Source organism: Ictalurus punctatus, chromosome 12 (genome assembly GCF_001660625.3).
Source record: "Ictalurus punctatus breed USDA103 chromosome 12, Coco_2.0, whole genome shotgun sequence".
Classification (NCBI taxonomy): Eukaryota; Metazoa; Chordata; class Actinopteri; order Siluriformes; family Ictaluridae; genus Ictalurus; species Ictalurus punctatus.
The window spans coordinates 13572477-13586263 of record NC_030427.2 but is presented as its reverse complement, the minus strand read 5'-3'; the positions used below and the strand labels follow the sequence as shown (position 1 = coordinate 13586263).

The window sequence follows — 13787 nt, the reverse complement described above, 5'->3', positions numbered from 1 at the left end:
CAATTTCCCTAAAGATTCCGGTCACCACGGCGCTAAAACAGCCGTGTATTTTTTACAGATATATTGTCATAAATATTCTCATCGGTAACATGAGAAATTTTTATAACAATATATAGACCAGTTTACTGATGCACAACACCATGAATACTAATTTTATTTAATATTATGCTGATACGGCAGTCCATCTACTAACTCACAACATTTTAAACATAACCACAGTACCTGCATGTGACAACCTAAGCTTTTAGTTTCAGCTAGGTTAGATTAAAAAAAAAAAAAAAAAAAAGCTTTTAAATTCTTGACTTGAAGATGATAAATATGATTAATCTAACGTGTGCAAGACCCATGGGGAAAAATCCATTCATGTCAGTAGCTCACAAGTGACTTCTACAGGAAACACTGACTTCTACAGCATCACTGTCTGTGGCAATAAACCTCTCATGAACTGATCTGAGAGGAAGACTTCATGAAGTCATGGGAAGAGACACTTAGCTGTGTCTTTATTGACGATCCAGGCCGAGCAACTGGAGAATTCAATGAATTTCTGAAATGTTATGCTTATCAGGCAGACGAAACAAATTACTACTGCAAATTATGTGTAGGTGAATTGCTCTGTGGTGTGTGTGTGTGTGTGTGTGTGTGTGTGTGTGTGTGTGTGTGTGTGTGTGTAAGTGAGCTGTGTTTCTGTGAGTTGAATAATGCATTCCTCCGATGAAGCAATTCTCTGCTTACAGCTCTCAGCTTCTCATGACATTAGGACCATGTGCATTAGGATGATTTCTCTCTCTCTCTCTCTCTCTCTCTCTCTCTCTCTCTCTCTCTCTCTCTCTCTCTCTCTCTGTCTCTCTCACTCACTCTTTCCAATTTATATTGTGTGAGTAACCCTTCTGGACCTGGCATCTAAAGTCAAGGTCTTTACTAGGCTGTGTGCTCGATAATACAAACTAACTTGCGTAACAGATGTTAAACAAAAAACAGATAAAAAAAAGTATGACTTCTTGTTTATCAATAAATTACAATTAGTTTTAAATCGTTGGAAATTGCTGTGTTATAAGAGGAATAAACCACTTTGGGATGTGCTGTTATAGGAAATTAACACCTTCAGGGTGTTGACAGTGACTCCACTTCATCACACAACCTTGTTATTGATTATTTTCCTACAACAGCACGCCCCCATGTGTTTTATTTCTTAATAATAATGGTTAAAACATACAAATACATTTTTTTTAAAATACAAATTTAGTTTTTTCACTTAAAAAGTACAGGTCAGCTAAGGTTTCCCTCAGTCTGGGTGGATACCATAATAAGGAAACTGGAATTGTTTGTGTGTGTGTGTGTGTGTGTGGAGAGTGGGAAGGGTGTTGGTGTAAAAGCAGTGGCATTGGGTAAGGGAGGGCTGTTTTAATGTTTCCATGATTTGTTCAGCAGTGAAGCTCATTTCCTCCCAGCTGGGCACATGTGAATGTGTCCTGGATTATACACAGCTTTTTTCTCCCTGCCCCTGTGAGTGTGTGTGTGTGTGTGTGTGAGACTGTGTGAGTGTGCACACATGTGCACGAGAGTTTACTGGAAGAAATTTGTAGCCTAACTTTTTCTCCCCCTACTTTCTTCCTTCCTCTCTCTTCCCTGCGAGCAGATCTGTCCGGGTCTCTCTCCCAGACACCATCACAGCAGTGCCACGCGTTCCTTCCTCCACATCCTCTGCTCGGTCATTTCCTTTTCCTCTTCTCTCCCTCCATCTCTTCATCTCTCAGTGTCTGTCCTCGTAGCACCAGTAGTCGGCTCAGCTCTCGTGGGGGAAGTGACGGGTGTTCGATTTCTTCCACAATGGAAACTCAATCTGGAAGCAGAGGCGAGGAGCTGAAAGCTACGGGACACACACGGTCTGCTGACGCCAAAGAGGACCTGCAGGAGAGCAGGCGCATCGAGAGGTTCGACATCCCACTCACCAACCTGAAGAGCATGTTTGAGAAACCAACAACACAGAACACGGTGAGTAAATGTATGTAGTCCATATCTGAAAGAAAGTGCCTATGCTGAGTCAGCTTGACTGCCAGAAATGTGACTCTGATACTAATAATACAAATTAGTTTTTGGGTCTTATTGGTTTATTACATTTAAAGTACACTTTCTGAGCATTTCTGTAAGGATATGAACTCACTAATAGTTACAAGTCATTGATGTGTCTAGTCTCATATTTGATATGCAAATAATGAAACAAATTATGACACTGCTACAGAAAACTCTGTACTAAGATACAGAACTAACACAGCTACTGTTACTGATGAGCAAAATCTTAGTTGTTATGGTAACATTACATTCTAACAGGAGTAATGTTGAGTTCAACAATTCACAAGAAATTGTTAATGCAAATAAGGACTCGTACTAAAATCCCGCTCGAGTCCATCTGTGATAAATGTGAGTTAGTTTACTTAAGGTTAGTTAAGGTTAGTGGTAAGAGGTTATTTGGGAGACCACAAGGTTTTTAATTTACATCTCATGCATATTCATGGTATATTAAAAGTGTACAAATGTTCCAAGGCCAATTTAACTAGCTTTAGGGCATCCAAAAATATTAGACAGTGTATTGTTCTAGAGAGATTATTAGTAATGGTTTTAATGAAAAGTTATGGGTACTTTAATAAACTGTGATAGTATTTGATTTACATTTATGCTTAAATGTGTACACTAGGTTAATTGTAAGATCTAACCCTAAAAGGGGAAGCAGAGGATTTCCCTATCAAAAAGGCTTCCAAGTACCAAGTGGAACAGCTTTAGGAGCCCAAAAATCCAAATGCTCTCAGACTTTATTAAAGTTTACATTTGATTAACACTGAGTGACTTTTGAAGGCATTTGAACTTTTGGGGATGCCCCCTTGGTCAAAGAAATGGCACAAAAATGGCCTCTAGTGCGCCCTTACACCAGAAAAAACATGATAAGGCTTTAGGGTCCTCCTATGGTATATAAAACATGATAAAGTGCCCTCTAGGGTGCCTCTATAATAAATAAAACATGATAAAGTGCCCTCTAGGCTGCTCCTGTGGTAGACAAAATATGATTAAGTTCCCATTTAAGGTTCCCTATGGTAGATGAAGTTTTATAAAATGCCCTCTAGGGTGCCTCTATAGTAAATAAACATGATAAAATGCCCACTAGTGTCCCCCTATGGAAGATAAAATGTGAGAAAGTGCCTTCTAGTCAGAGAAAACCTGATGCTCACTATAGGTGAGAAAATATAATATACCCTTATGGGTGCCCTTCCAGTGGAGAAATGGTGCCCTATAGGCTCACCTGTATGCATGAAAATGAGAAAATTAGCACCTGGGGTGCCTCTATGGTAGAAAAAAAATCTATGTGCTCCTGTTCAAACTGCCCCCTAACTCACTGCATGTAGGGGGTGTCCTTTTTATATTTTCACCCCTGCCCCTCAGGCAGCTTGTGTTCACCCCTCGGTTAAATCTGTGTTCTAGAACCTTAAAGAGAAAACAGATTTCCTTATGAAAGAGCAGAATACAAAGACCCCTTGAGGAGCCTGTTTTTAGGAGTGGATCTTGAGTTTATATATCAGTCACACACACACACACACACACACACACACACACACACACACACACACACACACACAAACAGAGTGGATGGAAAGAGAAAGAGATGTGTGAGAGTGAGTAAAAGAATGGTCTGAGGAGAACCAGCTGTTTCTCTTTTTCCTTTGCGCAACTTGAACACTTGATATCCAAATTTAAATCCCTCGTGATTGCCACGTTCATTGCTTCAGCCAAGCGGGACTGCGGGAATGACTCAGTGTTATCTGAAACTTTTATTATGCCTTTTATTATTGATTAATTTTCCTTCTTTCCCCCCAAATGGTGGACTATTTTATCCAAAGCGACTTAAGAGTGATTGTACCTCCATTCCCAGGTACAACGTAAGTCAAGCCGGGACATGTGGGCGGAGTTAAAAAAAATTCTGTAGTGTTGTGACTGTCTGGCAAAGTTTCTTTTCTAAAAAAAAAAAATAGATTTTTTATTAATTTTGCCTGAGAAATGTTTAATGTTTGCCTATATGTAGCTTAATTTTACATTAGGCACCATCTATAAGTGACACCAAGATCACAAATGGCAAAAGTCACCTTGTTTGCTCCATACATACACTATAATATAATGCTGCTGTACACCCTATCTACTGCCCTACATTAATGACATTCATTAAGATTGAACCAAATCCTTGTATTTTTTGTAATTTCTCTGTATTTACACTAAAACCGAAAAGTATTGGCACCCTTGGCTATGTTTGGGTGCACATGCCTTCCATTGAAACTAACTCTCAACCCACAGCAGTGCATCAAACAAAATGGGTGTTTAATTTAAAAATATATCAATCAGTCAAGTAGTAATTAGCAAAGCAGTGCTTTGTTAAATCCATATTGAATTTTTTTCCTAGTTAAAGTTAATTGTGTTACAGTCAAAGGTGGGAAGTAACACACTACAAACACTTTGTTACTGTACGTTAATCTGGCGTTAAGTATCTGTAGCATTTTAGCATTTTCAGATCTAATTTGCTAACAAATCTAAACTTTCAAAAGATGTTAGAACAAGAATGAGGCCCAGTATCCATCAGTGTACTCTATCATTTGCGGTGTACACTTTGTATTTATCATTCGAGTTTGATATTGTATTGTAGCAACTAGCTATTGGCATTCGGATAATTATTATCATGTTAGCTAATAATTGAGAGATTAGAAATTAAGCTGTTGATAGTTAGCCTTAGCTAATGTTTTCACACATTCCTTGATTCCTTAGTGAAAAGGGCACTCGGTAACTAAAATCAATGTTTGAGGCGGACGACTGCAAACTTGACTGAAGAATGTGGAAAAACTCTCCTCTACGTTGTGCAGTAGGCTCAAAGTGACCAGTAGTAAGTATGGAAGAAGACAAACAGAAACTAAACATGACGATTAAATCACATGCTAGTCCTCAGAAGTGCTCCAAACAAACATAGATGTGAAATATAGTCGGCTGTAAATGGTCAGCAGAACTTCCATACCAACCATTCTGTCCTGTCAGAGTCCTACAGTGTGTTATCAACCATTTCATAACCCTAGCAAGTGACTCAGAAACACGTGAGTCATCTTTCTGGCACGCCTGTGCATATGTTCGGTTTAAAAAGAGGGAGCGCAGTGTGAGGGAAAGATTTTCAGCTTTTCCAAAGGAATTGAAAGGAACATCCTTTCAATCCTCTATTACTTATATCTCAATTTTAATAGCATGCAGATGTGTGAAAAATTAAAGGGAAAAACAATACAATGTGCGTTAGCAAGGTGTTAGTCCACCATGAGCCACCAGAACAGCTTCAGTGCACCTCAACACCGATTCTGCAAATCACTGTGAACACACTGTTCTTCCAAAACACATTCCCTCAGTTGGTGTTTTGATGATGATGATGATTTTATAAAGTGCTAACAACTCTCCAAAATCTCCCATAAGTGTTCAAGTGGGTTGAGATCTGGTGATGAGGACATAGTATATGATTTACATCGTTTTCATTCTCACCAATGAGCCCTCATGCCATGTGACCTTCATCAAGAAAATCAGACTCTATCTCACCAAACAGGCTACACGACTACTAGTCCGGGCTCTTGTCATATTAAAACTGGAGTACTGCAACACACTACTCTTGGTCCTCCCAGCCCGCTCCATCAAACCCCTTCAGATGATTCAGAATGCAGCCACACGCCTTGTCTTCAACCAGCCCAAAAGGACCCATGTCACACCCCTCTTCATCTCCCTCCACTGGCTTCCTGTAGCCGCCCGTATCAAATTCAAGGCCTTGATGCTCACGTACAAGACCTTGTCTGGAACAGCGCCCTCCTACCTCAACACTCTCCTGAAGGCTTCTGTTCCCTCACGCAATCTGTGTTCGATTGATCACCGATGATCAGTAGTGCCTACTCAGTGTGGCTCAAGGTCCCTTTCCAGAACCTTCACACTAAATGTTCCTCAGTGGTGCAATGAAGTTCCAACCTCAATCCAGACCACAGAATCTGTCACTATTTTCAAAAAACAGCTAAAGATCCACCTCTTCCGTGAACACCTAACCAACTCCTACAACGCCAAACCCACATTATCCTTAAAAATAATAATAATAATAATAATAAAAAAAAACCTCTACACCACTAATCTTTGCACTTTTCTCCTCTAGAACTCAATTAAAAATCTTGTACGGTAGCACTACTTCTATTGTTCTCCGCTTGATATATCGCTTTGCTTGTATATCCTCATTTGTAAGTCGCTTTGGATAAAAGCGTCTGCTAAATGAATAAATGTAAATGTAAATGAGGCACAGTTGAATGCAAAAGTTTGCACACCCTAAGACGAGCACGACATTTAATGCAGCTTAGGTGTTACAGATTTTCAGCAGTAATGAAAATGGTCAAAAGGTGAATGTTATGATATTAATAAATCTATTCACTTCTAAGGACTTTTAAGGTCTCCTGCTGTGGTGTTTGGATGTTTGCTAAATCCTTTGTGAAATCTGTTCGCTTATTTTTCATCCACTCCTTGGTTGTCACTGTTGCTAAACACTTTTGATATCTTTTTATTACATTTTCCAACTATGTGAAAGGTCAGTGTTTTCTGTTTGTCTTGTTATGGATATTTTCCTGATTCCCGCTGATACTTCACAGGAAGAGAGTTTGAGCAAAATGAATGTGCTGAATATTTTGTCATTAGACACCTTAATGAGACACACAGAAATTATTTAAAGACTTCAGTAATCTATCAGTTGTAATGGGATTCAATAGGAGATCACTTAATTAAATGAACATTGAATTATGCTTTGTAGATTAAATAAAATTTTAAAAATGTCCAGTTTTTATTTTCCACCAAGAAATCAATGGAGCTGTAACTTTACCAGTCAGATGTAGGTCTGTCTTGTGGCGAAGATAAAAAATCTCTTAGTGATAATAACTGCTTTACCACAATTAACACAAACTCGCCAAAAGTAGAATCACACTCATCCGATCTGTCAAAATAACAGCAAACTAACACACTGAAGCAGCCAGAGGCTGCCAATTCATTCACACACACACACACACACACACACACACACACACACACACAGCAAATTATAGGGCTATTTATAAGAAACCCAGTGTTGCAGAGAGAGTCCAGAAATAAAATTGAAATAACATATTGTTACTTTGTCTGTGTGCATTTCTGTGTACAAATCTGTGTGTGTGCATGCGTGTGTGTGTGTGTGTGTGTGTGTGTGTGTGTGTGTGTGTGTGTGCTGGTGTTTCCCATGTTTCTGAGAAACATTTAAAGGAATACTCCTTCAATTTCTCAAGCTAATCTCTAGCTACCGTATTTGTTGCATATGTAAGGAATAAAACACCCTGTGATATGCTGTTACGGGAAAATAATCAACAACGTGGTGCAATGTGGCCTGATGTGAATCAGAGTTACTCTTACCACCCTGAAATTGATTATTTTCCTGTAACAGCACATCCTACGGGGATTTCTTCCTCTTATACTACAGCAATTTGCCAGCGTTATCATTTCTTATTTATTAAAAAAAAAAACAGAATGTCATACTTTTTATCCATTTATAGTTGTGGAACTTCCGTGACAATGTTATCACTTACGTTATAGCAGCTGTAAATATATGTTCTCTCATTAGCATCTCTTTGTTCTCTCTCTTGAAAGTATAGTAATAAGACAAAAATGCAGGTTGTTACGGTTTATTGACTGCCCCAAAAACCCTCAGCCCATTAGACTGCCATTAGAAGGTATTGTGTTAATTTCTCAGCACAGGGAAAAGTATTGAAATTCTTTGTCTGTGGTAATCACACATACAGTATTCTACGGATGCGATGGATAGAGATTAGTTTAAAAAGGTTTTGAGTATTCCTTTAATGACAGCTCAGCATTAAAAACTAACGAAACCTCTGTAACTAACGAAATCCTCTTCTGTTGTGTTTTGCACAACAGAAAAAAAACACGTGGTTGAATTTTTGTCTTTGTTCAACGTTATATATCTGACCTTCTAAACCTCGGTATGTACAGTGCGAGCCATGTTTAGTAGTAAAGACTCGTGAAACGTGGCAGAGATGCAGATGTGGTCTCACCCACCACATCAAGTGGTGTGGGATTTTACTATAAAATCAAGCCCTAGATTGAAATTAAGATCCTTGTTAACTGGCTCATTTCTGAGTAACCGCCACAATTAAAACATAAAAAAAGCAAATCCCGCTTCTTCAGGCTGCTTAGTATATATCACTGATTACAGATTGTAAGTGCCGCAATGAGCTTCAACTAACATGAATTTTAAAAATGGCAACCATTTGCATTTGATAAAAGTTAATAATATGTCGAAATGTCAAACAAACAAGCCAAACTACAATTTTCATACCATTTCTATCTGTTTAAATGCTTTGCTCAGAATTTAAAGGGGCAGTCTGTAATTTTTTTTACAGGGGCATTTTGTATTTTTTGGATTCCCCCTGCTGTCTTGAATTGCATATGTAATTTTAAAAAAAAATTAAGTAACCGGCCATCATCTTGCTCCATCCAACCCCACGTGTTCTACATAAACTACACATGCCTTATGAGTTACGTTTTCTTGAGAAAGCTCAGGGATGTGTTCCAGCTTGGGGACGGAGCTAATTTCTGGCCCAGAAAAGCCTAAAATCAAGAAATCCGCCAAATTCACTTCAAGGCTCAAGGCTATTTTGTGAATAACAGTTTTTCTAAGGTATATTTTACACAAAAAAAAAAAAAAAAAAAAAACTATTGTAAATAATACTAAGTGCATCTTTAAACAAGCTGCTCACAAATTTAATAAAAATGTTCAGCTTGGTGTTTCAGTGCTCTAATATAACGTAGCATGTTCCTCTCAAACATGTGCTAGTCAAATTGGGCCAGTCATATTTTCTCCTGCTGGTAGAAACTGATAATTTTTAATTGTCTTATATTATTTAATACTTTCAATATGTTAATTCCTCCATCCATGTTTTCAAAATGGCGACCGGAAAAGACTACAAATGTGTGGTGGTCTGGGAAAATTCACAAGATGTAACTGATGTTGAATTCTGGCAACCAAAACAAGACGAAAAATGTTTGACCAAAATTTAGTTTTTTGATTTCTTTTTTTTTAGGTGTAAGAGGTTTAATTTAATACCCCTACAAAATGTGTTTTACCAAAACAATGGGGAAATGATTTTAATTTACTTTTTAATAGAGATGCACCGATGTATCGGCCGATAATTTAAAAACATCGGATGATCAGGGCCGATTATATCCTGTCAATCAAAAGAGGGCGGGAAAACACATTGATTTTGTGCTGTGTGTAAAGATGATGTCTCTTGTGTGGAATGACGACAAAACTGCAGTCTGTAAGCTCTGTAATCTCTGCACTGATAAAATTTTACACCGGACGCTGCAGCAGTGAAGCGGGAGTTTCGGCGTCAAGTCTAATTTTAATTATTACATTTTTTTGCTGCACTACTCGAGCTGCTCGCGCTGAATTAAAGCGCCAGTACACCGTTGAAAGATTTAAATGAAGCTGAGTGACAAAAAAGTATATATTGCACAGAAAAAATATATTTGTAGAGTAATGTATTTCATATCCAGTTAATGTTAATATATAAAAAAAAGTGTATATTATATATTACCAGTTTGATGTCAGTGATGAAGTAGAAATGCTTTTGTTTGTGGTGAGTGAATGTGAAGCCTAACAGGGTTTTTTTTTAGAATTCAGTCAATGTTAATATGAATTAATAACATTCAATAATTAATAACATTCAGCAAGTTAAGAAATCTTGCTTTAATCTTCAGAATTGAGTTCATGTGTTAATGTTAGAGTAATGGGTTTTCAGTTTATGAGACCAGTTACTGTCAAACAACTTGTTGAAATGGAGAGAATAAAGTTTTTATTTGCATTTCTTTCAGAATTGTGGAATTAATTATTATTAAATTAAAAGAAGGCATAAAAGGCAGAACTATCGGTATCGGGTATCGTTATCGGCCGATATCACCCTGAATAATCGGTTATCCGTATTGGCTGAGAAATTAAGTATTGGTGCATCTCTACTTTTTAACCTTGCCAAGGATATCTTCCTCCTAATATTGCATTATGTAAGGAGCCACTTTAACAATTGGGATTTCACTAACAAGTGGGACTTACACAGTCAAAGTCACAAGGTGATTGTTGTTGTATGGCTACTGTTCTTGTGTATATTGTTGTATAGCTACTGTTTGTGTTGTAAAGAAACAGATATAAGCCTAATCAATTTATCTCAAATTTTTTTGACAGGCAATAATACAGAACTACTATTTTCCTCTGTAACTGGAAAAAGGGGGGCTTTAACTTTGACATAAAAAAGCTATGTCACATGACCAGGAAGTGCTGTTTGCACTTCATTTTTTGCGGTCACGTGACATGATGAAGGTCATCATCAGAGGGCACTCAAAATGTGATTAATTTTTCAATAGGCAAAATTACTTAAAGTAAAAAAATTTAAATGCTATCTGAGATAAGTTAACATTTATTTTTTGTCATTTATACAAGTTTATATTATTCTGTTAAATGGTAACATGTAAGTGATATGTGATAATGGAACTGTTATGTGCATTCATGAATTGAAACAGGCCTACATAGCAAAATGGTATATTTACGATAGAATATTTACATGTTTTCATGTGCCAAGTAAGAAAAACTGTTGTAATTTCAGTTATTTTGCAGTTTCACCTTATTTTCTAAAGTTTACCTTTCAAGAGAAAAAATTAAAAAGATACTTCACCCAAATGTTTGAATCTGATTTTTGTATGTAGTTTGAGTGAGTAAATCCATCCACATACTTTTTACAACTGTAATTCGTTACAGAAGATATCACTTTTACATGCTTACTAGATGGCAGAAAATGCTGCAATTTATAGTCTGGAAAATGCATTAACTGGAATTGTAATCTCATACAACTTGTTATTTTTGACAATATGATACTTGTCAAAATAAAATCCCCCCCAATTGTTTAGTGTAAATGTAATAATTCAATGCAGCAGAGGGTTAATCTGATGCCGACTCTCAAAATCACTTTTCACCTTTTGGTATAATCATATTTTAAGGTGCTATAACATTACTTGCCTTTAAAGCCAGTCATTTTCAGAACTATATATTTAATTTTTAAATTTTAAATTCACCCCACAGGTATACAGTGTATACAAGATACTACTTACTTACTGTTAAATAGTATACTACTACTACTAAGATAAATTAAATTAGTCAGTGTGTCTGCTAGTTTCGCTGTAATTACTAAATAATTAGTAGTAATTACTCAATAACCTGCTTTAAGATGAATAACTAAATAATAATGCAACAAATATTCAAATATCTGAGCATTTATTAATGTGCAGCGAGGCCATTTAGAACAATGTCACATTTCAGCCAGAGGAAATCTAATCTGAAATCTCTACAATGTTCTTGGCTATAGTTCACTTGAACCCTGAATTTCCTCTTTCCATGTGTTTTTGCTGCCACATGTGCAGTGGATTGAAGAATGTATTAAATCGTTACTCGTTTCTGAGGAGGAAGAGAGAACTGGTACAGATCCAGCTACTTTGGCAAACTAAAACATGAAACATGACCTCTCTATTCCTCAGCGTGGTTTAATAATTCACAGACTTTCTGCTCCCTCTTTCTCTCTGTCGCTCTCATTCTGTATCTCTCTCTCTGGTTCACTTGAATGATTTATGAAGCAGGCAAGGGAACACAGGGAGATGGACAGGAAGAGCAGCAGCGAGGTCTGTTAGACTTTCTCTCCTCCTGGCAATCTGTGTGCTTTAAAGGTGCTCTGTGTTACATTTAAACATGTCTCTAGACCTTATATATATCTAAAGATATTTTTTATTATAATGCAGCTTTGTTCAATTCTCAAATCTAATTGGTCAGAAAATGTTGATTAATTTTCCAAAACAGCAGCATGACAGTAGTTCCGACTACAAATCACAGGGTTATATTAATGCACTCGTTCTACATTATTTTCTGTAGTAACAGCTCGCACAGGGACTTGTAAATCATTGATATGGCGATGTTTCCTCTGAGGAGACATTAGCATTAGCATTTTTGGAAGGAGTGTCCATTGTGAGCACTTTGAAACAGTCTGCAGTAAAGCTGTAACGTTAAAGCGTACCTATTATGGTTTTTAAATGTGCCTAATTTTGTTTTAAAGGTCGCATACAATAGATTTACATGCATCCAAGATCAAAAATCATTCATTTTTTTCCCCTCGCGTCACAAACGACTCGTTAAATGATCCGTTCTAAACTATTCATTCTAAACTCCTCCTTTCAGAGAGCATAATCTGCTCTGATTGGTCAGATGTCCCAATCTGTTGTGATTCGTCTACCGCTGTCAGCGAGCAGCCAATGAAGATCAGAGGCGGGGCTTTTTGTTACAAACCTATGTAGGTTTGTACAGGAACTAAAGTCTGGAATTACTAACAACTCGTTTCAGCTGTTCAGAATCGCTTCCTTCTTTGGGAGTCAATAACTCCGTTTGTCGTGCGCTTTGGTTTTTGAAACTTTGCCGATGTTTTTACATTCAAAAACAGCTCTATAACACACTACATGAAAGGAATATAAAATGTTATGCATATAAAATATATATAAGTAATACTAGGAGCGTACTTGTTTTGTGGATGTTCCACAGCAGTAACTGTAACTTAAACGGATAAAAAGTATGATGTTGCATTCATCAAGAAATAAAGGATCGTTGGCAGATTGATGTGGTATAATTTGGAAAATAGGATTATAGGGAAAGAATCAACTTCAGTTTGGTGATGGTACCTCTGTGTCACCCTGATCATTTTCCTATAACAGCACACCCTGTTTTGTTTTATTCCTTATTTACAACATGCTCTGTAGTTGATCTGGTTTGTTTCTTTATTCCAAGCTTTTTACATTTTCCTGCCTCAGCTGGAATTGCGTGCATGTTTGTCACATTTCCTCATGGCTTTTGAGTGGTCCAACGGAAAAGGGTTCTCCCTGTCCTCAGGAGATCACAAGCTCAAATCTTGATGATGCCACAGTAATCCATGTCTGGGAGCCAAGTGAGCAAAATTGACCGTGCTCTCTGGGTGGCATACTCTCTCTCTCTCTCTCTCTCTCTCTCTCTCTCTCTCTCTCTCTCTCTCTCTCTCTCTCCTGTCAATTACAATGACACTAGCTAATCATAGGTGTCTGTGAGCTCATGTATGCAGAAGAGTGCTGTCTTCTGAGTGCATTATGCTGCCCTGTAACACAGCATAAGCAGCAGTTTGCTGTCTTAAAGATGCAGTTGGCTGTCTTCACGTGTCTTAGAGGAAGTATGTGCTAACCTTCATCTTTCCTATTTGGTGGCTGTCATAAGATATCCTATATGGCCAAAAGTATGTGGACACCTGACCATTACACCCATAAGTGGGCCTTCCTCAACTGGTGCCGCAAAGTTGGAAGCACGGAATTGTCTAGAATGTCTCTGTGTGCTATAGCATTACGTTTTCCCTTCAAGCCCAAACCTGTTTCAGCGTGACAATGCTTCTGTGCACAAAGCGTACTGCATGAAGACATGGTGTGTTAAGGTTGGAGTGGAATAACTTGAGAGTCCTGCACAGACTCCTGACCTCAACCGCACTGAACATCTTTGGGATGAACTGGCATGCCGACTGCGCTCCAGACCTCTTCACCAACATCAGAGCCTGACCTCACTAATGTTCTTGCAGCTGAATGGTCATAAATCCCCACAGCCACGCTCC

At 37.7% G+C, this 13787-nt stretch overlaps 1 protein-coding gene across 3 annotated transcripts in view; it reads left to right on the top strand.

The window, feature by feature from the left end:
• Window positions 1-1376: 1376 nt before the first annotated feature.
• xirp2a (xin actin binding repeat containing 2a) overlaps window positions 1377-13787 on the top strand; it is a 39055-nt gene continuing 26644 nt past the window's right edge. For 2 of the 3 annotated variants that reach the window (XM_017482030.3, XM_017482031.3), the window contains exons 1-2: window positions 1377-1503; window positions 1637-1992. In XM_017482030.3, the coding sequence (XP_017337519.1) occupies window positions 1413-1503; window positions 1637-1992 (447 nt within the window). In that variant the 5' untranslated portion in view covers window positions 1377-1412. Of the gene's footprint in view, window positions 1504-1636; window positions 1993-11741; window positions 11797-13787 lie in introns of those variants that run through there. The other variant, XM_017482032.3, reaches the window with a different exon arrangement.